The sequence below is a fragment of the Apodemus sylvaticus genome, chromosome 5 (genome assembly GCF_947179515.1).
Source record: "Apodemus sylvaticus chromosome 5, mApoSyl1.1, whole genome shotgun sequence".
Classification (NCBI taxonomy): Eukaryota; Metazoa; Chordata; class Mammalia; order Rodentia; family Muridae; genus Apodemus; species Apodemus sylvaticus.
Window position 1 is genome coordinate 51,484,341 of NC_067476.1, and position 26,397 is coordinate 51,510,737.

The 26,397-nt window shown below is 38.1% G+C and overlaps 1 protein-coding gene across 5 annotated transcripts in view; it reads left to right on the forward strand.

The window, feature by feature from the left end:
- The first annotated feature begins 523 nt into the window (after positions 1–523).
- Positions 524–26,397, forward strand: part of Dync1i2 (dynein cytoplasmic 1 intermediate chain 2) — a 48,335-nt gene continuing 22,461 nt past the window's right edge. For 2 of the 5 annotated variants that reach the window (XM_052182682.1, XM_052182683.1), the window contains exons 1-6: positions 526–631; positions 723–847; positions 2,976–3,092; positions 5,326–5,443; positions 15,193–15,283; positions 21,576–21,691. In XM_052182682.1, the coding sequence (XP_052038642.1) occupies positions 2,985–3,092; positions 5,326–5,443; positions 15,193–15,283; positions 21,576–21,691 (433 nt within the window). In that variant the 5' untranslated portion in view covers positions 526–631; positions 723–847; positions 2,976–2,984. Of the gene's footprint in view, positions 632–722; positions 848–2,975; positions 3,093–5,325; positions 5,444–15,192; positions 15,284–21,575; positions 21,692–23,316; positions 23,359–26,397 lie in introns of all 5 variants that reach the window. The other 3 variants (XM_052182681.1, XM_052182679.1, XM_052182680.1) reach the window with 3 other exon arrangements.

Here is a 26,397-nt window from a genome sequence, read left to right on the forward strand (position 1 = left end):
TCCCATTACAGATTGTTGTGAGCCACCATGTGGATGCTGGGAATTGAACTCAGGACCTCTGGAAGAGCAGTTAGTGCTCTTAGCAGTTGAGCCATCTCTCCAGCCCCAATATATTTTTATTTAGATCTTGTATCACATACTACAAGAATCTTCAAGAATCCATGCCCCTGCAAATTAATCTACATGCCTATAAATAAACTTCTAATAAGTCCTTTTTTCAGATACATTTTAGAAGGATTTCTGAAGATTTTGTTAATGTTGGGCTTCAGGCCTTAAGCAACACATACAACATTGTAAGCAAAGGAAAAAAACACCTTCAATGTAAGCGCTGGGATTTCTCATTATCATTTTAAAGGCAGAAAGATGGCCTCAGTGCTGCGGACAAGAAAGCGAAGACTGACTACATATCCCAGCATTCCTTGCCTCTATTGGGGACCACAACTCCCACAGAGCTCCGCTTGCTCACGCAGGGTGCCCCGTTGCCGGGACTTGTAGTTCTCTAGGGGGATTATTGCGGGTTCCGCCCCAGGATGTGAGGTGTGGTTGTCCAGTTTTTGCCAAAGCGGAAACGCTTCGGTCCGGAGGGGCCGGTGTTTATCTATTTCACCGGTCAGATTCTGGTTTACCAAAGGTAAGTCACGGAGAGGCCGCCCCTCAAAGAGTCTGATTAAGTTAGCGACCGCGTCTCGGCGCAGCCATTTGTCCCTTGTCTCTCGCCGTAGCGGCCACCGCCCATCCCTCTTTGTGTGTCTGGGACGCCGTGGATCAGCGGTGGCGACAGTTGGAGAGGGACGTTCCCGGGAAGTTACCGGCTAGAGAAAGCGATCTCCATCCCGCCACCTGACAGGTGGGTCGGCCGCGCTTCCTTCAAGGTCTTTTTGCCTCTGGTGGCCGCTTCGGAGCTTGTAGGGCCGCTTGGCCGATATACTGACAGCGCCGGCCCGGGTGACTCAAGGCGGCCTGGGGAGGCCACCGCGGCCCTTGGCAACTCTTCGGGATCTTCCGCGGGCGGCCTGGACCCTCGGGTTTGTCCTGCACCCGTCTGGCGGTCCCCGGACACACCCCAGCCCGGACCGCACCCTCTTGGCCTTAAGCTCAGGGAGAAAGTAATTCCTTAAGCTTTGCTTGTTTTTTTATTAATAAAGGTCGCTACTACTTGGCCCGGTAGCATGACCAGGCACCTAGCGTGTGTTGGAGGTCGCTGAACACTGAGGTTGTAAACATCACATCATTCTAGGCACTTCCTTTCTCCGGAGTTTTAAGAAGATGAACCTGTCAGTCATGGAGCAAAGGCCCTGCCTGGCCTGTCTGAGAATGAGGGAGCTGCTAACTGATCGCCTGTGCTTCAGCGGGACAGAATAGTTATGGTTGACAGAAGAAGTATTTCTTTAAAACTAGATAGCAGGCAGTAGTGGTATACTTGTTGTCAATTGGTCCTAAGCAGAAAATAATGTGTATTGTTTATCATACATAATATAAATAATATCATCAGAGGGATGTGAATAGAAACTCTCTTCAGCCCTTACAGTATGAAGCTTTTTGGAGACCTGAAAAGGGCGGGTGTGTGTGTGTGTGAAGAAACACGAACTTTGCTTTGCGAGTTTGTTTAAATGACTTGGTTGGGAGTATATGTAAGAGTGTATATTAAAGGAATTTCTCATTACCTGCTCACCAGTTTTTTCCCACTGTCCTGTCTTAAGTACTCTAACCACATAGAAGAATTTTTTCATTTCCATAGATGAATTTTGCCTCTTTACCAAACTTACCCTTAATCCAAATTTATTGTGATCCTAAGAGATTCCTAAACTTTTCAGGAGGTTATTTACCCAGTTTCCTTAATCAAAAGTGTTTAATCCTTTGAGATTGTACGGAGAGAGAGACACTGACAAAGATTGAACCAGTAATGTAGAGAAGGTTACAAGGTCCTGGCACCTACTTACATTGAACTCCTAGGTTACCTTTCCCGTTCAGAAAGCTCCTAGTTCCTCACTCCTTCATAACTGTCAGTATGACAGCACGTTGTAACTCCATCTACTTTGCAAATAAATCGTTTGGTCACTATCAGCTCAATGTTAAGGTTGCTATGCTGTGAAGGGAACAAAAATACAGCCCCCCACTCCGCTAGATGACTGTCTACTATGGCACATTTCAGGCCCATATAAATAACCATATAAAAATGCCACAAAAAGGTGTTAAGATGGAAAAATATTTTTTGAATGATTGTTGTAGAACATCTATAGAACTTAAAAGAATTTTTAGGAATTTCCTGTTTAGCTATTCAGTGTTTTATAAAATTTCTGGGAACAAAACACAGACATCTCTGGTAATAGTTTTGGTTTCCTAGCTAAAGACATAAGCATTCTTTAAAAGCCTGTTTTGCTCTTTATGGCCCAGGCTGCCTGGAACTCACAATCTTTGTGCCTCACTTCCAGAGAGCCCGGATTAGAGGTGTGAGCTATCATACTCTGCTAGGATTTAAGCCAATGGTGTCATTTGTTTTAAACACTAGTTATGACTTTTATTATCTAGTAGTACTCAAATACAAAGTCATCAGAAAACATCAAATCTGGGTATGTGGCTGACTCTGGCACACCAGAGTCTGAGATAGGAGACTTGCCATGAAGATATCCTGGGCTACATTATGATTTCAAGGCCAGCCTGGCTACAGAGTAACACATTGTTAAATTTGGGCTTAGGAACAGGAAAGCACTTACTGTGTGCTAGCTGTTGTGCTCAAATTCTAGTAATATATGATCATACATTTGTTTATAATTTTTCTTAAATTTTAACAGTATGCATATATATAATTTTTTATTATTTTAAAAGTAGAACTTGTGTGCTCTCCATGGATACCATTGAAATTCTTAGCTTCTTGGTACACTTCTTGAAGTACTCAAAAAATTTTTTTTAAAGCCTGATGCTTGTTTTTTTAAATCAATGTAATGATTATTGTTAATGTTGGTGTGCTTGTTAAGGTCACAACCATGTCGGACAAAAGTGAATTAAAAGCTGAGTTGGAACGTAAGAAGCAACGGTTGGCCCAAATCAGAGAAGAAAAGAAGAGGAAAGAAGAGGAAAGGAAAAAAAAGGAAGTATGTTTGATTCACTAAAATAAACAAGAGCATTGTTTATTTTAAATAAACAAGTATGAATAAGGGCATTCTGTAATATCGACAGAACTGCTGCAAACCCCAGGCTATTACTGCCAGCGCAGAGTTTCAGTAAATCTTACTTTGAAGGCGGGTATATGGAGATGAGGAAACTGGTGCAGGGTGAGGTTTTAATCGGCTGAATGTATTTCATATAATTTGATGTATTTCTAAGATTTGAATTATGGAAGTTAAATTTAGTCATACAGTCTTCTAGGGATATATTTTTATGCAAAGTAAGTATCATCATCTGCAGTATAGTAGACATTATAGTACACATCTGCATGAAGATAACACACACACACACATATATATATTAAATTAGTTTATCATAATGAATTCATTGTCTTGATAATTTGCTAGAATGATATTATTGGCAAACTGAAATATATGTTAACAATTTATTTGAGTAGAAGACTTGCATATTTTTAACATTTATCATGAGTTATATCCTTGAAATATGCTTACTGAGCAGTAGATTTAATAGTACCAAAAAGGTACTTCTATCTTCTGACTTTGTTTATCACATACCATAATGTTACAAATATGTGTTGGCTTTGAGCTGGCCATATTTTACTTGCCCTTCCTTGATCTTTACACTTTGTTCCTAATTGCATCTGTTGGGACAGATTTGTGTACACAGATATATTTTCAGTTGGCCAGTATAACATAACTTGCCCCAAGTGTGCCTGCTGTACCAGGTTTGTGTATATAAATGCCTAAGTAATAGCCAGGACTACAAGAAGACTATTAGACCTCTCCCAGGACCTAGAGAAAAAGCAGTGTCTGAAAAACCAGAGTTTATCACAGTGACTGAAGAAGCATGTGTAGCATTGCTGAGATACTTGGAAGGACTGTGCTTGGACTGTTTCCTACTTTCCCAAATCTTTCTGTGATACATGGAAATGGGCTGAAGCTTTGCATTGGGTGTTGGAGTCACAGCTAACTGGTAAAAGCATGGTACAGACTCGCACAGTCAGGAACTGTTGAATTGATATTGAGAACAGACTTGATTTTGTTTTTTATGAGTGGCCATAAGTGGCCTCTAAGGGATAATTATGGCCTGGTTGATGTCTGACTTAAAGTCTCATTGCATAGTGAGATGGTAAGCAGTTACTGCACACGGTGAAGGCTCAGCTTGGCAATGGAGCTCTTTTTACTGTGTTTTGATGAAAATAAACTAATATATACAAATGTGACCAAGAAAAGTCAATCAGTATATAAATAATAGTTGTCTACTTGATAAGGTTTTCATTGAAAGCTTAAGATTTTCTTGATATTTTTATGCTTTAAGAATGTTAGAATGTCCAGTGTAGCTAGAAGATTTTGCTAAAATTATATATAAATGGCTAAAATAAAAGTTGGTCTGCCAGGCAGTAGTGGCACATGCCTTTAATCCCAGCACTTGAGAGGCAGAGGCAGGCGGATTTCTAAGTTCAAGGCCAGCCTGGTCTACAGAGTTGAGATCTAGGACAGCCAGGGCTACACAGAGAAAGAAACCCTGTCTGGAAAAAACAAAAAAAACAAAAAACAAAAACAACAATAACAACAACAACAACAAAACCCAAAAAGAAAAAAAAGTTGCCAACATTTTCCTAACAAATTGTTTTGTGTTATTAAAACAAAATAAATGTTGTTTTTAAGCAGGTCCAAATATGTGGGGTTTTTTTGATAACTAAAATAAGACCCAAGAGCTGGCTTTGGTGGCACTTGTGTGCAACCCTAGCTACTTGGGAGGTTAAGGTAGAAAGATCTCACAAGTCTGTAGAGTTGAGGCTAGCATGGGTAACATGAGCAAACAAACAAACACAAAACCCAGATACAATAATAATAATAATAATGTCTATAACTTTTAAAAATTAATTTTCTCCAGAAGAGGTTTAAAAAATTACCCGTGTGCACACATGCGTGTACATGGGTAGAGATGCCAAGAAGAGTCCAGAGACTGTTGGCTCTCCTATAGCTAGCATTAGGGTCACTGTGAGTTGCCAGACATGGGTGCTGGGAATTGAACTTGGGTCCTGTGTAAGAGCAGTGTGAACTCTCAACCACCAAGTCATCTCTTCAGCAAAATACTATACACCTGAGTGAAATAAAAATAAAACTTTTAAAATTATATATATATATAAATGTTTCATATTGTACTTTAACTTGAGTTTTTGACTTAAAATTTTAGACTGATCAGAAGAAGGAAGCTGCTGTTTCTGTGCAAGAAGAATCTGACCTTGAGAAAAAAAGAAGAGAAGCTGAGGCCTTGCTTCAAAGCATGGGGCTGACCACAGACTCCCCTATCGGTAAGGACCTGGCTGTATCTATTCTTGGGGAACAGGCATATATTCTGTTGAGCTCAGATATATCCAAGCTCAGTGCATCGGTTTGATATCTTTTGCATATTTTGTTTGTTTCAAAAGCATTACCATTTGCTTGAAATTCCTTTTTTTCCCAGATATATCACTACAGAGTTATTTTATTTGTTTAGGAAATTAAGATTAATACCTGCTAACACATACCATGCTACCAGTTGAATTTTCTTATTTAAATAAGTAATTTACTCTGCATCAAACTATGTTAAACTTAAAGATGAATATTTTCTAATCTAACTCTACATTCCTTTTTGTAAGCTAGGAAAAGGTACCCTAACTAGGTCAAAGTACTCAAAGCAAAGGATCAGAAAAACAGATGTGTAGCATTCCCTGAGTTCCAGAAAGTACATGATGCTGCTGCTTCTGTTGGCCTTGGTCTTTTTCCTGTGTTATTTATTCATCGTGATAGTTATATTAGGCCAATAGGTTGTGTAGAAAAGATACTGAGGACTATCTAGTTACATATCCGAAAGCATTTAGTGTTTATTTAAGTAATATCGTTCTGTGTTAGGTGCTTCTACAGAGAATATATTTTAGTGTGGCATTTTATCCTTTAGGGACCTGGCATTTCAAGTTTATTTTTTTGAGCTTATATCTTTTGTGTGTTTGTGTTGTGATGGCATATTTGTGTGTGTTCAGGTACGTATCATATATGTAGGTGCCAGAAGACAACTTTGGGTGATGTACCTTGGGTTCTACCTACCTTTCTGACCTAGGGCCCTCAGAGTAGCCGAGGCTGCTGCCCAATGGGTGCAGAGGCCTACCCGTCCCCATCTCCTTGGCTGGGCTTACGCATGTGCACCACCAGAGCTGGTCCTGGGGCTAGAACTCAGGTCCTCATGCTTGTTCGGTGAGCACTTCCCGAGCAGAGCTGTCTCCTTAGCAATGTTTCGTGTTGTTGAGGGGTTTTTTTTTGGGGGGGGGGGGGTTGGCTGTTGAGGCAGGGTTTTCTGCCCTGTCTGACCTTGAACCCATAATCCTCTCGCCTTGGCCTTCTGGGTGCTGGGATTATAGGTTTGTACCATCATATGTAGGGTGTAGACTAATTGTATCCATCCTAGGGGATGTAGACCAGAGGCAGTAAGTACAGTGAGCCTGTTGTGAGACTTAACTGTCCTTAGTAAAACTGATCATTAGCTCTAAAAGGTTTTAAAATGAAAAGGCTGGTTTTTCTTAGCATCTGCTTCATTGTTGCTTCTTCTGCTCATAGTTTTTATTGATAGAATTTGAAAACTATAGCACATTCGTTTTTATGTCTTTGATAATCTGTGCTATATATTTTGATTTTAAAACCAAATTAATTCAATTATTTTTTTCTTATTATCTTAGTAACTGAACCACATCACTCATGAGTTGTACAGGCCTTGATGAGAGGGTCTTGTTTTCTTATTTTCTGTGCCATTTTGGGTTTTAGATTTCTTCTATGAATCACCCCCGCCCCCCCCCCCCCAGCTCCACCCTGACTTCCCTTTCAATGATTTACTTGCTCATTTGTCTTAATTCATAGCCCACTTCTGCTGATTCTTGAAAGATCACTCTTTAGTGGGAGGGCATGCCCTCTTTCTCCATTTCTAATTCTTCTACATGAGAATTTATAATATTTAGTTTTATAGCTTTTAAAGAAAAATCTTATCCAGCCACTCATTAATTCAAAAAATATTGAGTACTTTTGATAAGCCAGGCTTGGGAATGGGCTTCTGAGTATAGACAAGAGCCCTGCAGAGTCCCTGTAGGGAGCTGGGCTATCACTGTGATGTCAGAGTTAGACTGGGGACTGCATTAGATCAGGTGTTCAGGAAGAGCTTTGAAAGAAGAGGAAGACCAGAAGGAGCCCAGAGTGCTAAGGCTGAGAGTGGGGGGCAATCCAGGTGGAGGGAATAGTGAGTGCAAAGTCCCTGGATAAAGCCAGCCTTGGCTGGGCTTGTGTGAATAAAGCTAGCCTGGGCTGGGCCTTTGTGGTTGCAGTGTAAGAAGCCGGAGAGAGGCAAAGAGCAGAAGTGGGCAGAGGCCAGGTGGTACAAAGTCTTGGGTAGGATGGAAGAGTATTTTTAACACAATCAAAACAGAGCATCAACAGCAACAAAGAAACCTTTATTAGTCTTTTCCAAGATAACAATTCTTAATTAGCTTAGGAAAATAGATGCACTCCCCTTTGCAGAAGCTTAGGCTATAGAATCTAAACATAAGGCTATATGTAGCATAAGTCAAGGAAATTCATTCATACTCAGGTCTTTCTCTAGGAACCCGTGTTGGATTATTTCCATTTAGCAGAATCTGAACTGATTTAGTAATCCTTGCTTTTGCTGTAGCTTCAAACCGAACTACCTTCCAGTGTCATGGTGACAAAGCCTTCAGATCCAGGAAGTATACAACATTTCCATTTCACTCTTCACAGGTGGGAATTCCTGATCCTGTGCATTGTCCACAAGCTCCAGTGGCAGGAACTGCAAAGGATTAGTGATAGCTTAGGCCCCATAGCTGTGCTGAGTCTGGAAGGGTTGGGTAAGGGTTTCAGCAAAGGCTTCCTTAAGGAGAAACTAGAAGTGCTTTATCAGTCATGGATGTTGTAGCCTCTCTTAGGTGACACTTGAGTTTTGAAAGTTAACTCTGAGACAAGTTGATAAAAGTAAAAATATACCCAAATCAACCTTTCTAGCCAGTAACAAGGTGGTTTTGTCTTAACTGGAACTGGAATGGCTGTAGCTGAGGCTGGTGAACGTAGGGGTGGCTTTTGCATTCATGTTGTACATGCATTCTTAGACTGTGCTTAGCAAGGAGAGATCATTCCCCTGCTGTCTTTTCTGTTTGATAGATTCTTTTTACTCTTCTTCCTCTTTGGGGTGGGATGGGATGGTGGCCGACATGCTACGGGAAAACCTTGTGAAGTCAGTTCTTTCCTTCTCCTTCCATGGGTTCTAGGGATGGAAGTCAGGCCTCCCAGCTTGCACAAATCCTCACTAGTTCTTCTCTAGGCCATTGTTTTGTACTAAGTGTAAACATGAGAGAAAGGGGAGAATGAAAGGAAAAACTACTGCTAGTCTTCAAACCATTAGTTTGGTGTTTTTGCTAAATTAAACTATGGAAAGACAGTATAAATAGCTATGCTTTTTTTTCTTTCTAATGAAAATGTATTTCATGAATGTGAGTGGTTACTGAAAGATTTTAACTTTTTTAATATTTATTTTTCTTTGACATGTATGATTGTTTTACCTGTGTGCATGTATGAGCACCATGTGCATGACTGCTGTCTGTAGAGGTCAGAAAAGAGGTCAGCCACCATTTTCTGGTGCTGGGAACCAAACTGGGATCTTGTGAGGCTTAGTTAGAGATAATATTGCTGTGATGAAATACCATGACCAAAGCAATTTGGGAAGGAAGGGGTTTATTAAAGCTGTATGTTCTTATCACTGTTGAGGGAACTCACCCGGGGCGGGAACCCAGAGACAGAGCTGGTGCAGAGACCGTGGAGGGGTGCTGCTTACTGGCTTGCTTGGCCTGATTTCTTGTAGTACCAGGACCACCAGCCCACGGGTGGCCACACCCATAATGGGATGGGCCCTTCTTCATGGATCACTAATTAAGAAAATGCCCTACAGGCCTGCCTGCCTACACTTACCTGCCCTGATCTTATAGAGACATTTGCTTCATTTGCTTAGTTGAGGCTTCCTCCATTCAGATGATTCTAGCTTCAATCAACTTGACATAAAACTAGCCAGCATATTCTGTTAAAACAACAAGGTTTCTTATCCACTGAGTTATCTCTCCAGCCCCTACATCTTCTTGATTAAATATCAGCTTGCTATTGGCATGAGAATATTTAGAATTTTTAGCTGCTCATAAGCGTAGAATGTTAGGTCTAGCCAAAGTAGAACTGCTTAGGGCAACAGTAAGCAGGCTTTGAAAAGCAAGCCAAGTGTCATTTCTGTATATAATCATGCTCACGATAGTTATTCAGAAATTGAAAGAATGTTCAGGTGTATGAGATTGTGTTTACCAAAAGAGCGAGCATAAGCCTTGCACTGTTTAAGATTTAGCCTTTCTGTTTCCTAGCCAGATTCCCTACATGTTCTTCCTTTTTATTTCTAAACTATGTTCCTTCTCTTAACTTAACAGAATGAAGCCAATAAGTGGCTAAGCACATTATGGTGATCTCGTTGCTTTTAAAAAATGAGGAAAAAGTGTGGAAGGGGTGGGAGGACAGGAGAGATGTCACAGCAGGTAACATTGTCTCACTCTGGCTGAAGACTCACTCAGCTTAGCTTCTCGGCCCCCTTCTAGATAGTTGACAGTCACCTGTAATCCAGCTTCCAGGGATCCGATACCCACCTCTGGACTCTTGGGGTACCTGCTTTCATGTGCCCATCCTGCCACATAAATATACACATAATTAAAATAAATCTTAAAAAAATAATTAGGCAAAATATATTTCATAATCCTAAAACATACACTTATAACCCCAATATTAATACCCAGTGCTTATTTATAATTTGTTATGAAGATACAAAATACAGATAAAGTTGTGATAATGTTGTTGTTTTCATAATCCACAATTTAAAACACAAAACAAAAATCCCTGGGGCTGGAGAGATGGCTCTGAAGTTAAGAACCCTTGTTACTCTCACAGAGGACCCAGGTTCAGTTCCTAGTACACACATGGTGGTTCACAACTATTTATAACTCCAGTTCTGGGAGAAAAGACTCCCTCTTCTGACTTCTGAGGGCACTGAGCCCACTCATACATAAGAGTGAATAACTTCAAAAAGTTCAGTTTATATCATGACCTATATGGATACTTGTTTTCTTTTCACTATAAAAATTCCTTAAGTAATCGTTAGATATATTTAAAGTTTAGAAATTTAAAATTACTGTTCAAAACTCCTTATGATTCTTTTTATTCTACTAAAGCAATTTTTTTTTTCTCTTGAGATGGAGTCTTATTATGTAGTATTGTCTGGACTGGAGCACACAGAGATATGCCTGCTTCTGTCTTCAAAGTGCTGGGATTAAATTTGCACATCACCATGATTGATTAATTCTTTTTTTTTTTTTCAATGTCACTAAAAAACAGCTCTACATATTTGCTGGTAGATTGATGTTTACTTGGCTATTTGACTGGTTTTTGTCTGATATTCTTGGGAGTAGGCGCTCTCACAGTATAGGCTAGACCTTAAGTATTTGTTTGGATTTTATTAGATCATGTTTTCCTACTTGAAAGGACAAACAAAAGACACCCTTCCTTAAGACATTGTGTGTTAAGTTCAGTTCCACAGGATTCATCATCCTTCTGCTTCCATAAGCACAGGTCACGCACACTGCACAGACATAAATGCAGGCCAAGCATATGTGTAAAAATAAAAATAAGTATGAAAAAACACATTGTACGCAAATACATAGCAGAAACTGAAACTCCCATATTTCCTAAAATGGATGTTTTAACTTGTCAGTCTTAACTTGTCAGTGGGCGTGTCTCGTAACTCAGCGCCAGTGGAGTAACTCTTAACCAGCTCAGCGGTGTTGGCTAAGCTTTGCTCCGCCCTTCCCCCTTGGCTTCTTCTGTCATTTCCAGGATTTTAGGTCAGCCGTTTGCAGAGAACACTGTCTATGCTTCCAGCTCAGTCTTTTCAGTGTAACTTAATTTTTTTTTTTTTGAATTGGTTTTTTCGAGACAGGGTTTTTCTGTATAGCCCTGGCTGTCCTGGAGCTCACTCTGTAGACCAGGCTGATCTCGAACCCAGAAATCTGCCTGCCTCTGCCTCCCAGAGTGCTGGGATTACAGGCGTGTACCACTACCGCCCAGCTAGCTTAATTTTTAAAAACCATTTCATGACAAGGAATGTTGGTTCTTTTTCTTTCTTTTCTTTCTTTTTTTAAGAGTTATTTATTTTATGTATGTAAGTACAGTGTAGCTGTTGTCAGACACAGCAGGAGAGGGCGTCAAATCCCATTACAGATGGTTTTGAGCCACCATGTGGTTGCTGGAAATTGAACTCAGGACCTCTGGAAGAACAGTCAGTGCTCTTAATCACTGAGACATCTCTCCAGCCCTGTTGGTTCTTTATGATATTTTAATCTACAAAATCATTTTTATCAGCTTCATTTAAAAATATAATGATCTAAATGATATTGAAGAGAATATTTTTAACAATATCAATGTTACAAATATCATAATATAATTATATTGAAAAGACTATTAATATTCTGATAATGGATAATGTTCATTATCAGAAGAGAGGCATTTGTAAATGGAGAAATTAGTATTTCAAAGAGTGAATATGTAAAGCAATGTTTCTTAGAAGAACAAAGAAGCTCTAGTAAGCTCTAGGCAGAGAGAGAGCACATGCGACCATTCAGGAAGGGCATAATATGTGAGTATAGTGTACATTGGTGCCACAGCTGAGAAACCTGATTCAGCTCATTCACTGTCATCTGCAACATTCTGAACCTCTGTGCTCATGCTCCATGACTGCCTACCTTCTCTCTGCCCTGCTTCCTGGCAAAAAGCCCTTTCCCCAGAGCTTTACTCCACCATACAGTCCTTCATCTCTGAGGCTTCTCTGTGTGCCTGCAGACTTAGTGTTACTTTTAAATCTAAGTGTGTTTTTAGAGTCTTCATGGGTAAAAATATTCTAGTCATTTCTTCATTGGCCAAAGGCTGTAATGTTAATTTTATATCCTTTGAAAGCCAAGGACTTAGCTGGTAAGTAAAGCCTTCTTGACAAAGCCTTTTATTCTAGAGAATGAACAAGTTCCTCTTGTCAGTATTGTTTATGTGAGGAGGAGGAGGATTGTGGTGTTGTTTTCAGTTCATGCTTCTCTGGTTCTTAGAGAAAGGAACATGTGCTGTCTTTGCCATGAATCTCTGAGATCCACTAGCATATTCATGTTACATCAATGCAAACCTGCTTTAGACTATTTTATAAACAATTTGAAATAAAGGCAGTCTGATCAAATCATTGTCTTACTAAGGAAATCATATATATATATGCATATGTGTGTGTAATATATATATATATGTATGTATGTATGTATATTAGTTTTTTGAGACAGGATTTCTCTGTCCTGGAACTCACTCTGTAGACTAGGCTGGCCTCAAACTCAGAAATCCGCCTGCTTCTGCCTCCCAAGTGCTGGGACTAAAGGCGTGCACCTCCACTACCCGGAGCAAACCGTATTTTAAATACTTAACTTGACAAAAACTACATATTAATGGCTTATGATATTTTCAGGGACAACTATATTTACAAGCTGTCCTTTAAAATTCCAGAAGTGAGTCTTTTCAAAGATTTGGTAGCTCATGAGTTCAGTTCTTCCTTCTCCCTGAATGTCTGCTTTCATTATTTCAAAGGTTTTTGAAGTCATTATTTCAAAGGTTTTTGGTACTGCCTCATTGCAACTTACATTCTTTTTTTTTTCCTGAGACTAATTGAGTTAGAGTATGATAGTCAATGTTAATGCCTTGTTTTCTATTACTATCCACCTTTAGATAATAATAGTGATTTGCATTTTTCAGGTTGTCCCTTCTGAGGTACATTTTTTACTGTTATAAGATGAAGTTAGTCAGTTGATCTGACTTTTGAGTCAGACTTTTTAATGTGTCTTCTCCGTCACTTGGCTTTAAACTGCTGCAGAGCATTGAGAATATAGTTTGGGGATATCTGGGATGGAGACTGTGATCTAATTGCACATTTAGTCATGGTGGGACTTTCTCTTGGCTGAGTCACCAGAAGAGTTTGGTAGCCCTGCCACTCTTGAGTTATTATTGTTTCTGAACATTCACTTCAGAACTGGATTAATATATCTATTTATGTACATGTAATTGGTATATAACCTATTTCTAAAGAATTTTGCTGATATTTTTAATGCAGTCTTAACAAAGTGAGTTATTATTGAGCTTATTGGATCGAATCATTGATACTTGAAATCACCCAAGAAAGGAGAAGACAATGAAAGTAGAAAACATTTCTGATGCCTCCCAACAGATAGGTTGATAATAACTTTACTAATATCAGTCTCTCTAATATGTATCTGTAAAGAAATTAGATTTTCAATTATCAAGTTATATATACAATTTAAAGAACACAGACTTCATATTTTGAACACCTTTGGTATGGAAATATGGTGCCTTATTCCAATTTAATAAATGTGTATTTGTGTTTATAGCACAGTAGACAAGCAGCTGTTACACAATGTCATTTCTGTGTTCAGCTGGAGCTTAAAGTAGTAGAAGCTTCACAGTGAGAGGAATGAACCTAAGAGAAGCCAAAGGATTAAGACATTACTGTGTTACTTTAGATGCATTCCTTTTTAGCCATATGGAATTATGTATGCAGCACCTAACACAGTGCCGACCATAAGTGAACTGTATCAAGTTTCTGTGGCTGCATAATTGGTTTTGTTACATTTAATCATAATATTAGAAAAATTGTTTTTAATACTGTTTGAAATATAAGCAAGTATTATTCACTATTAGCTCAGAACACAAACATTCTAGCTATGACTTTTTTCTTTATATATTACTGATTATATAATTAGGAATTTACCTTCTGTGTAGTAGACTAGTAAGTAAAGTCAATGCAACATAAAATGTGTTAGTCACTTAATGTTGGACACTGAAACATTATTTTAAAAAGATACTTGGGATTGGGAACATTTATGGTAAAAATTTAACCAGAAGATGGCAGTGATGAGCCTCCTATACTTCTTGTTACGGTAATCAAAAAGTTTTTCAAATATCATAGCATGAATGTGCACGTTTAATGTACTGTTGAAACATTGGAGAAAAATAGTTGCTATTGTTTTATATACTATGAAGAATGTATGTTGTTCTCTAAGAAGGGATTAAGAATATTTTGGGTGTCTGTATCTTTGTCTGTACGTTCAGTTTTTTCTGAGCCCTGGGGTAAGGAAGTTACCATACATCTTGCTGTGTAGTTTGCATGTGTCGCTTTATGTGCTGCGTCATGTCTAGAAGGCATGCTGTTTTATGGCTTGTTTGCATTTCCCTCCAAATTGCTGGAAACTAATGAACATTTTAAAGGAGCCATTCCTTTATCTGTATCATTTCCCTAAATTGTCTCTTTACAGTGGAGAGAAATGTATTAATTTTAAATACTAATTTTCAAGGCCAAAACCAGGGGTCAAATCCAGGGCCTTGCACATGCTCGGCAAGCACTGAGCTACATCCCTAGCCCTAAAATTGTTTGAAAGATAAAAAACTTAGACAAAGGTTTAACATTTTAAAACAAATCTTGAAAACCAGAGATTTAAGTTACTTGAAGCACATTTCAGTTTTAATTTTGGCAGTGTAGCCAGTTAACATATAAAATATTATGGTCTTATAAAAGTGACATTAAAAGGGGAGAAGGAATGTTCTCCTTTGAAATTAGTGGCCGCCTTTGGTGATGGACGAGATGAAGATACAGCTTCCCGTAGTCTTGTGTTTTAAACGCAGAAAGCCTGGATGCATCTTGCCAGAGAAATCGCATGAGTCTTCAGCATGGTTGCCAACTTTGTCTTTCCCCTTTCTCCCTACTGTCCATTTACCCTTGTATTTCTGTTGTCTGGTTTGTCACTCTTTTCCCTTTTTGTTAATTATTTCATGTTAAATTATGTTTGAAACACCATAAGCTGAGCAGGCTCTCCGTGTAGTAACAGCGGATACCTGTCTGTTTCACTATTAGTCCCTCCTCCTATGTCTCCATCCTCCAAGTCGGTGAGCACGCCCAGTGAAGCTGGAAGCCAGGACTCTGGAGATGGCGCCGTGGGATCTAGGTATGTAATTCCTCCCTAATATTTTAATGATAGAATAGAATGCATTCAGTGCCAGATGCTGGCAGTGCTTTAGAGAGAGTCAAAATATTTATGTTGACTTATTACTTACTTCTTAAACTCCAAACAGCATAGAAACTCACTGTTGTAAATTGAGGTAACTTTTTGCATAGTATTTTAGCTGTCATGTTATTAGTAAGTAGCTGTGTTTTTAATGATAATTTATATTAAAAATAGAGGTGTTCATGAATTTAAATTTGTTCTATTTAAACAAATGTACTCATTATTGTACAAATGTTTTAACTATGAATAATGTAAAACCTCTTTGTTGTGTCTAATTTTCTACTTGAAACAATTCAATTAAACGTCACAATTCTGTTCTATTAAATAGCTGATTCTGCTAAATAAGATGAAAAAAATAATTTCAGAAAGGCGGCTTCTTGCAGAGGACTTGCTGTGGCTCCTAGCCCACACCTGCCAGCCCACAACCTTCTGTAACTGTAATAGGTCAGGGGCTCCGACTCCTGACCTCTGCAGGCATTGCACACCCACAAAGTTTGCACATACAGACAAGGTGCAAATGAAAGACACAAGTCAAAAGAAACTGTAAAAGCATGCATAGAGTATCAGGGAAAGGAATTACAGCCAAGGAAATACTGGTTTACTTTCAAGGCTCATTGAGTTCATGTCTACCTCATAAAACTGTATTCCAGTTTGTTTTAGGATTCTACATACATGTTGAAACTTGTTTTTCAGAAATTTGGTAATATTTCATTTTTTTCTGAAAGCCATTTTGGGGAATGTATTATCAGTTCTTCCTGTTTCCTGTTTGTACTTGGCAATTGGCAGGTTGTTGTTGTTGTTGTTGTTGTTGTTGTTGTTGTTGTTTAACCAGCACCCTATTACAGATGAAGGGATAGTAATCACAAGTCAATCCATAGCTCACTCAATCTTTATTTGGGGCCAAGAATTAAAACTCCTGCCCAGGAAAACATCTTAGCATTATCTTAAAGGCTGGGTTATAGCTCACTACAGACTTATTATCTAGCATGTGCAAAGCCCTAGCTGTCAGTTCCCAGCACTACAAGAAAAAAAGTTATTGAAATTTTTTAGTTTTACTTTTTCACCTCTACTTGTGTGTACATATGTCCTTCTGATTGAAGATAAAAGTAGACAATAAAGTCTGATAGAGAAAACAAAACAAAAGCTTCACAAACAAATCCTACAAATAGAAGGGAAGGGGTTGGGTGGGGCTGGAGAGATGGCTCAATGGTCAAGAGCACTAATTGTTCTTCCAGAGGTCCTGAGTTCAATTCCCAGCAACCACATGATGGCTCACAACCATCTGTAATGGAATCTATTGCCCTTTTTTGGTGTGTCTGAAGACAGCTGCAGTGTACTCGCATACATTAAAAAAAAAAGTTGCCCTGTGTCCCAACACATAATAAGATTTAAAAAAATGAGGGGTGGTTCCAAATAATCAGATTATCATTAGCAATTAAAAGGTACAGAAATGGGCTCAGCAGGAAGAGCACATGCCCCTCTTGTACCCCTCTTACAGAGAGAGGACCGTCTCTAACTGCAGAGAATATGGTGCTTTCTTCTGACTTCTGCTGCTATCAAGCATACATGTGCTGCATAGACATACATGCAGGTTAAAAATACAAGAGTGAACATGAAAATACAGTCTAAAATCAAAAGGTGCAGAAAGCTGGCTGACTTGAATCTGAGATGTGCTTTCCACACTTGACAAATCTAGCAGTGCTGTTGTTGAAGGTATATGACAACTCGTGTTTAAGAAAAACGTAGTTTTCTCTTGACAAGTAATATTACTCTATAAATTGTGTTTTGAAGAGAGTTTACTCTAAATTAATTCTTAAGATTAAAGTTATTTGGTCTATGCTTCCATGCTTTTTGTTTTTAAGACAGAGTCTCGCTGTGTAGCCCAGGGTAGCTTGGGACTTGCTCGGTAGACCAGGCTAGCCTCAGACTCACCTCTGCTTCCCTAGTGCTAGGATAAAAGGTGTGTGCCACCAGGCCTGGCACTTCCACATTCTTTTATATAAATATGCCAGTATTCCTTTTAATAGCTAATATTTCGACTGATGTTATCTAGTGAAGGTTTTTTTCTCTTTTATGGCCAACATTATAACGGTGAAATATTTCTCAACATAAGTTAACATATTTACTAAATTTCTCTACTATTACATATTGTTTTTATTTAAAGAATTTATACTTGAGCTCATTGTTTCTCTATTTCAAATAGGAATAGAAAGATTATTTTAAAGCATTGTCAGTAAGTTCATTTTAAAAGTACTGTGTAACATGACATAATTTTCAAAGTTAATATGGTTAAAGGTGTCATCCTCCATGGATAACCTAGAAACTACTAATGATGCTTTGGGATATTATAAATTGGCACAGGAAGTAAGTACTGGTTAGAAAACTGTGTGTAGGAGAGATAGAATTAATCAAATTGACAGCAGATTAGCACATAAAATAGATTTTTCTGCTTTCATAACATACCGTTCTAGTGATTGTATCATTAGCTTAAAGATGTTTTTCTAAAGTGCTCAAAGGAGATTATGCTGTCCTGTGCTTACAAAGTGTATGCTAAGACTTATTGTAAAATAAGAAAAAAAGTAACTTGATAATTTAAAAGGTGCTTTTATTAGAGAAAGTAAACAATTTTTAATCTAAGTGTTATAGCAAAGAAAAGAACTTTTTTTTAAATTAGATATATTCTCTATTTACATTTCAAATGATTTCCCCTTTCCTGGATCCCTCCTCTCTGAAAGTTCCATAAGCCCTCTTCCCTCCCCCTGTTCCCCAATAAACCCCTTCCCACTTCCCTGTCCTGGTACTCCCCTACACTACTGCATTGAGCCTTTCCAGGACCAGGGGCCTCTCCTTCCTTCTTCTTGGACATCATTTGATATGTGAATTGTTTCTTGGGTATTCCAAGCTTCCACTCCTGGGCATATACCCAGAGGATTCCCCAGCATGTAATAAGGACACATGTTCCATTATGTTCATAGTAGCCCTATTTATAATAGCCAGAAGCTGGAAAGAACCCAGATGTCCCTCAACGGAGGATTGGATATAGAAAATGTGCTATATTTACACTATGGAATACTACTCAGCTATCAAAAACAATGAATTCATGAAATTCTTAGGCAAGTGGGTGGAACTGGAGAATGTCATCCTGAGCGAGGTAACCCAGTCACAAAAGAACACACATGGTAGGCACTCACTGATAAGCAGATATTAGCCCAGAAAAGAACTTTTCAAGTTTTACCCCAGAGCATCCTGTGAAAGCACCTACAGATTACTTTGAAAAGGGCCATTTTTCCATTTTATACATACAAATAGAAGCCCGAGTCAGCTCCAAGTTCTATAATGGGAAGATAATTTGTAGATGCTTAAAACAGTAGTAAAAGAATGCATTTCTAAGTAAGTGGCATTAACTAGAATATTCAGATCTGAAAGTGCACGAGATGTGCTCACCCTGAGTGGGAAATGCTGTTGGAAGGAAGTGTGAGACAAAGGTCTAGAGATTGTGTGAAGACACGTGAAACACAAAGTACAGGAAAAAGATAGAGTCGCCATCAGAAGATAGGCCACTGTGGAATAACTCTTTAAGTGATAAAAATTAGTGTTGGCTCTGCTTATGCTTTGCGAGTAAATATGAAAGGATGAGCTACTCACTTTTGCATGTTGGAAGTTGCATTTCATTGTTTCTGTTTACTTCCTCAATCACTTCTCTCCTGAAATTTAAGTGATAGCTATTCAGTTAGGTAATCCATGCTTATTCAGCCTTTGTTTCTGTTTTCGATTATTTTATTTCTAAGAATTAGGATTGTACTTTATATGTCTAAAGAACCTCTCTCTATATCTCCACATATTTGAATTTGAATTTTTTAGCACTGACTATATTCTGAAATGAAGTTTTGCTTGATTTAGACTAATGACATGCTTGACAAGGAGGTTTATGTTATTGTTCAGCTAGAGCCCTTGTAGAATGTAGAGGCTCCTGACAGCACATTCCTTGGAGACCATCTCATCAAACTGCTTTTGGTTTAACAAAGCCCAAGTTTGTTGCTGTTCATTGCTCAATACAAAGTAGGTCTTGACTGTGCCCTCTTTTCTTCATTGTATGCATATAACCAACCCTCTTTAAATCCTAAGCTGTTTCCTCATCAGAGGAAGAATATCTCTTATTTAACTAACTGTTTTTTATTGATAAATAATACAGACAAGCTGGGAAATCATCTGTTGTTTTAAAAGTTATAAAACTAAAACTAGTTTTGTGTTCTGTAACTTGAGAAGCAAATTATTCCAAGAGATGCTAGAACTAAATTTAGAACTGCACTTAGCCTTTGGTATGGAACTGTGAGCAGTATACAGTATTGCTAATGTCCAAGAATGCCAATACGATAGAGTACTCCTTTGTTCCAATAACGAGTAGCTTTAGCTTAGGTGAAAACATCAGATATAAGATATTTACTCATTCCGCAATGAGAAGACATCACTATTTATTTAGGATTGAGAGTCTCAAAAACGTAGGTAATTCTTTTGAAAGGGGAAAAAAAAATCAATTTCTTTTCTAGAGACAGACATTCTTAGTTCTTTTCTAAAGCAGTGACATGTAAGCCCAAGGCAATGCTTAACCCATGAATTATAGCAAGGTCACATTGTGGAAACGTTAGCTATTTTGTATTCCAGTGGGAATAGTCTTGGTTTTCTTACCAAAAAGCTTATGTGTTGACTCATTTCCTTTACCAGTATGGCAATTTCCTGCACACATTTAAAGCTTTGGGCAAGATCAGAATATGTTAACTGTTTTTACTAATTTTTTTTTCATTAGGAATCTTAAAAGTTTAACTCTTTCATAGCCTACTTTGTTTACCATCCATAAATAATGTATATTTGGTTTGTATGCTTTAGCTATTTGTGTCCATTATTGTGTGATACTAGTTTCCCACATTCTGAAGATACACTGAATTATTCTATGTTGTGTGCCTGCATCTTTAACCACCTTGATGCTTATTGCATTGGAGTTAGACTCGTATGTGGGTTTTGTTTTAGTCTTACTAACCAGCTCATGTAGTTCTTAGTTGTAAATAGCACGTTAGTGCTAGCTGTTTTATAGAGTGCATTTGCTTGACTAACTTCTGACCTTTTTTACTAATGCTTCATGGTTGCCCTACAACCATTTAGGACGCTGCATTGGGATACAGATCCATCAGTTCTTCAGCTTCACTCAGATTCCGATTTGGGGTATTGCATAGATTTATTACATTCCCTCCTTAATAATTAATTTGCTTTTTGTGAAACTGTCCTATTATTACTTTGCTCTAGTTTCTAATATTGTGTCTAGTTAAGACAAGAATTATAATTTACTGTGAAACCTCATTTATCCTTTTATAATTTATGAGATAGTCTTCATGTGTAATTTTATAGGTACTATAAATTTGCCTACTTAAATGACAAAATTCCTTGTTATTCTGTTTTTTCTATAAAATTTTCTAAGATGTACTAAAAACTTCATATATATGAATATGTAAATGTGTATAATATATATACACATATACATTAAGAGTGTTTGCTGTAGCCATTGTACATGACTAAGATAGCTATTTTCCCTTGGTAATTTGTAGCTTTTGAAATCTGTAATCATGAACTTAAGCATCCGAAGCAAGAGTAAGTAAGCCTTGGATTGCAGATAGGAAGTCTCGGAATTTCTTGTACGTTTGCCAGAACGTGTGACACACACACACATGCACACACACATGCACATGCAAACTTGTTTAAAGAAAAAAGAGAAGGCTTTCAACAGAAATCTACTTTCAGTCTTAAGGTCATTGCCTGCTAATGGTGAGTAGAACTAAACAAGGGCTGGATGAGATATTTGCCTCCTCAAGGCAGTCTGGAATCATAATTGCTAGTTCCTACAACTATCGGTCATGTGTAGCAGTCCGTTCTGAAACTCCTGCCCTCTCAGACTGCTACTGCTCCCACACCTACCCTAAAAAATAACACTACAGCTTTTGAAAATGAAGAGTAAGTACCCTGAGTGATTCAGAAATGTCTTTTTCCTGGGCTACCTTTTAATCCTTTTCCTAAAGTGAAGTCAATTCATTGGTCATGTCATATTTCTCTAGGAAAGCAGGTTTTAAATTTCAGTGCTAGATACAAATGAATGTTCAATTCCTAATGTTTAAAAATAGCATGCTTGATGAAGTTAGGATTTATGATCTGTTGTATTTAAAAGCATGTATATTCACTTATTTAGACGAGGACCTATTAAACTTGGAATGGCCAAAATTACTCAAGTTGACTTTCCCCCTCGAGAAATCGTCACATATACAAAGGAAACTCAGACCCCGGTCACGGCTCAACCCAAAGAAGGTAAGTGTGCGATCTGAATGTGCCTGGTATGAAGACTGTTAAGTGGGTAGATGTGGAGTTTTTTCTTCTTTCATGTTTGACATTTAGTGCTGAGGGAGTGTGGTATATGCACATATGAACACACAGGGACACACATGGAGGTTAGAGGAGGGTAGGTGTCGTGCCCTGACACTGCCTCACTGCCTAGAGACTCAACTTGACTGACTCCACTGACAGCTGGCCTCCCGTTGCTGTCTTCCACAGTGCTGGAAGTAAATTCTTTTCTGTAGACTATAATGTATTCTGATAAGGCTGTTGTTAGTATTCAAAATGATAAGGACGATACTACTCTGAATGATACTGTCAGAGTGCCTGCCTAGCGCACATGAAGCCCTTGGGCTCCATCCCCAGTACCACACAGATGACCATGTGTAAACCTAAATTTTAAGCTTCCCTTTATGACTTAAGGATTCTGTTGATTATTGAGTAGCCTTTAATCTGGGTGTAATTCAAGGCCCTAGGCACAGATACTTGTATTGAGTATGGAGTCCTTTGACTCTTAAACCAAAGTACTATATTTTAAGTTGAGGATAATTTTTCCTTTTTTTTTTTTTTTATTTTCCAAAACAGGGTTTCTGTGTGTAAAAGCCCTGAAACTTGCTTGAACCTCAAACTCAGAGAGCCACTTGCCTCTGCCTCCAAGTGCTGGAATTAAAGGCATGTGTCACCACTGCATGCCTTTAATATATATGTTGGGTTTTATACCATTCAGCTTTTAGGAAAGCTGTAAAGTATATTACCATACATTGACACTTCAGCAGCATCTTAGACATTGATGTTTCAGAAATAAGAGAGATAAGCATACTGAATGAAATAAATAACAATTATAAATAACTTTTCTTATGATCATGTCAGGGTTAGCCACTAAATATGTTATGATTTTGGAACTGTTGGCAATTTTGACATTTGGCACAAGGCATTATGGGCCCATTATAAACTACTCTCTAATAGTTCATGTGTAGGGAGCATTTTTCCTATTGTAGAAAGAAACTCAAGTGTGGAAATGATAGCCTAATGTTTAATTTATCTTTAAATTTTCAGTAAGTTGAGGACACACAAGCTCTGGATAAACATTGGTTGTTGTTGTTGTCTCCCAGTATGGAATTCTTTGTGGCAAGGCTTTTAACACTGTCAGACACGCGCCTTGCCTAGCTTTTCCATGAGCCCAGGAGCTGTTTCTTCCTGTTATGATGCCTGTGTCTGGCATGTGCCAGATACTCATTGCATCCCCAGAGGAATTAATCAGTGTTACCAACTTAGGAGAAATTTTACCTACCTGGAATAGTTAATTTTCTTGTTTCACTATCAAAGCAACTAATAAGAAATACATTGTTTTAAAGTGTTAATTAATTGTTGATGAAATTTGGATGAAAAGGTCTTGATGAGTCCAGCACATACTAAGTATATCCTAATCACTGTGTGATCTGAGGTGAAGATTATGGAGTCCACATCTAGGATATCTGATACCCTCTCTGGCTTCTGTGGGTATACACACAGGTGGTATATGTTTTTGTGTACACACACACACACACACACACACACACACGAAACAACCCCAGACATAAAGCCTTGATTCTTATTTGCAGACAAAGAAGCTAAAAGAAGAGGTGATTATCAAGGCTTATCAGGTAGTAATTACTATTCTAAACCAAGTGTAACTGACTCTAAGTTGTACTTTGTCTCCTGTGTTGCCATGAAACAGCAAATTTGTGTATTTATGATAGTAACCTATACTAAGTAACTTTAAATTTTTTAGTAACATTCCAATACAAATGTAGATAGATAATAAAATTTTATAAAAACAATACCATCTATTTTCACTATATTTCCTTTTAAAAAAATATTGACTACAAGTGCCAAGTTTATTTGTTTAGAACTGTAGTTTAGCTACATTCCAAAAGGAGAGTGTGGTTTAGATGGCATATTGGTTTGTCTGCCTCAGAGTAATGTCATTTTAGGGGTGATCTCTGAATAACGAGTAAACACCTAAGCCTGTTCACTGATAAGACAGCAAATAGAATTTTCCTTTACTGACAGAAGTGCAAGTGGCAAGGTGAGCCCATTCCAGAGGGTTCATCTGCTCCACAGTCCTTTCAAGATATCCTGTATAGACTAAATTTAGAGGTTCATTCTTACCAAAGTCCGTGTTTGTTTCTTTATAGTCTAGCCAATGTTCATTGAGTTTATTGAGTGTCTGCTGTCTGTATAGGAAGACACTAGATCACCCTTCCTTGCTTTTGTGGTTTAGTTAAAGCTTAGAGTATCTAAGTGGAGAAGGGTGAAAGCATGACTCACTTATTCCGTGAAGCCCTCTAACTTTTGCAAGTACTTACAAAAATTAGATAATTTGGGTTTTTTTTTTTAAATGTCATTACAATTAAACAACATTACATTAATTTCATCTAGAAGTTTTAGAGGCAAGAATAAAAAAATTTAAGATTTTTATAATGAAAACACTTTGTGCTTAACTATATTCATTGCTTTAGTTCGCGCTCCTCAAACCCAGCCCAGATGGTGGCCATTTAACAATGACTTAAGGGCTATGAGTGTTGTGGTAGCATGTTTGACTCACATTGATGAGACACTGAGTTCACGCTCCAGCACTGCAATCCTTTTAACTTGTAATTATCTGAGAGGGAAAAAAATTCACCATCAAAACAAAACCTGAAGTTCCACATATGTGAAGTGTAACAGTGACTTCAGAAGGCAGTAAGGAGTAATGTGAGGGGAAACTGGTCTTACCAATTTCCTTTTATTTAAATGGTTACACTACCCTTTCAACACTAACCCTTTTAAAAGGCAGTTCCATTTCTCTGTGTTTTTCTCTATTCTAGCTCTGTTCTTACTGGCAGGCGTACTCTGAGTTGGTGGTACTGATTCTGAATCAAGGTGCTTCCCTCTTGGAGCACCTACTGTGAATGAGATTGAGTAAGGCCCTGTGACCACAGTCAATTCCCTTCCCTGCAGGTAAATGGCTTGCAGAAGGCGGGAGCCATGCCCACAGGCACACACCTCTTTCTCACGTTCTGCCTTAACCTTTTACACGTTTTTAACTCTGAAAATATCATTTTTTTAAATCCACCTCTTTAGTGTGGATTTTGTTGTTATAGTTTTTTAATTATTAAATTTATTTGAAATAGGAAGAAATCCTAAAGGCTCTTGAACCTAGCTTGTTTACAGCTTTGGAAGCTGGTCCTGGGAAGTTAGCTGATGGCCTAAGTCTGCAGTGGGAGAAACCAGGGTTGTAAGCAGAGGAGCCTGCCACCGGGTTCTTAACTGTTCTTTCCTCCAATCCACCTTGTATGTGGAGAGATTTCTGATCTATCGCTTTTTGGTTTAATGAACCAGATATTAACACTGATTAGCATCTATAATGTACAGAAGATTGTTATATGTAAACAACTTGTAATCTTTTGTTGTATAATGTTACTATCTTAAATCCACACTTCCCACTTGTAGACCAGATTTGTGGGCCGTCTAGTAAATAATATAGGATAGCTTTATCTAAAATGAAGTGTGTCTTTTGTTTTCTGTTTTATTTGTTTGTTTGTTTTTGTTTTCTAGACAGGGTTTCCCTATGTAGCCTTGGCTATCCTGGAAATCTATCTGTAGACCAGGCTAGCCTCAAACTCAGAGCTCCACCTGCCTTTGCCTCCTGAGTGCTGGGATCAAAGGTGTCTTCAACCACTGCTTGGCTCTAAAGTGAAGTTTTAAAGTGCTTCAAAATAGTGCATTTAACAAATTAGTTTTAACCTTTAATATGTGGGAATATAAGTAGATGTGAACATTACATTATTTGTTCTTAATTTTGAACTAAAGGGTTTAAAACAGAATAAAACTATGCCTCCTCAAAATGTTATATTTAATAAGATTACAAATAAGTAGATTATTAATGATACCAATACAGCCAAAATAAAATCCAATTTTTCTATATAAAAACAGATGTGCTGAGGAGGCTGGAGAGGTCGGTGGCTAAGAGCACTGGTTGCTCTTCCAGCTGTCACAGGAGCACAGCTGTCAGGGACTCCCGTCCCAGCAGGCGTCCACGCTCTCTGCTGGCCTCTGTAGGCATTGCACATCTGTGGTGAACAGACATGCATGTAGGCAAAACAATCATACACATAATATAAAGATTCAAAAAACAGACTACGTTGAGACAAATCCTATGTTAAAGTAGATGGCGTATGCCTTCTACTTATTCTTTCCTTATCACCCAACATCATATCTAAATTCAAAATACTCATGATTAAAATGTCAGTTCTATTCCCCTTGTTGAAAATACAAATTATTAAGCAAATACAAGTGATTCTATAAAAGATGTAAAAGAGCAGAACTAAGAAAGGAATGAATCTTATCAATATACTGATACAACTTTGTTCTGTTGAAAGCTGCCTTAAATATTCATTTGATTTGAAGATATAAAAAGATAGAGTCAGGGCTGGAGAGATGGCTTAGCAATTAAGAGCATTGTCTGCTCTTCCAGAGGTCTTGAGTTCAGTTCCCAGCAACCACATGATGGCTCATAACCATCTGTAATAGGAACCAATGCCCTCTTCTGGTACTCATGTGTACATGTAGATAGAGCACTCATATATAAAATAAATAAATAAATCTTGAAGGAGGAGAAGAGAGAGAGAGAGAAAGAAAAAGAAAGAGAGAGAGAAAGA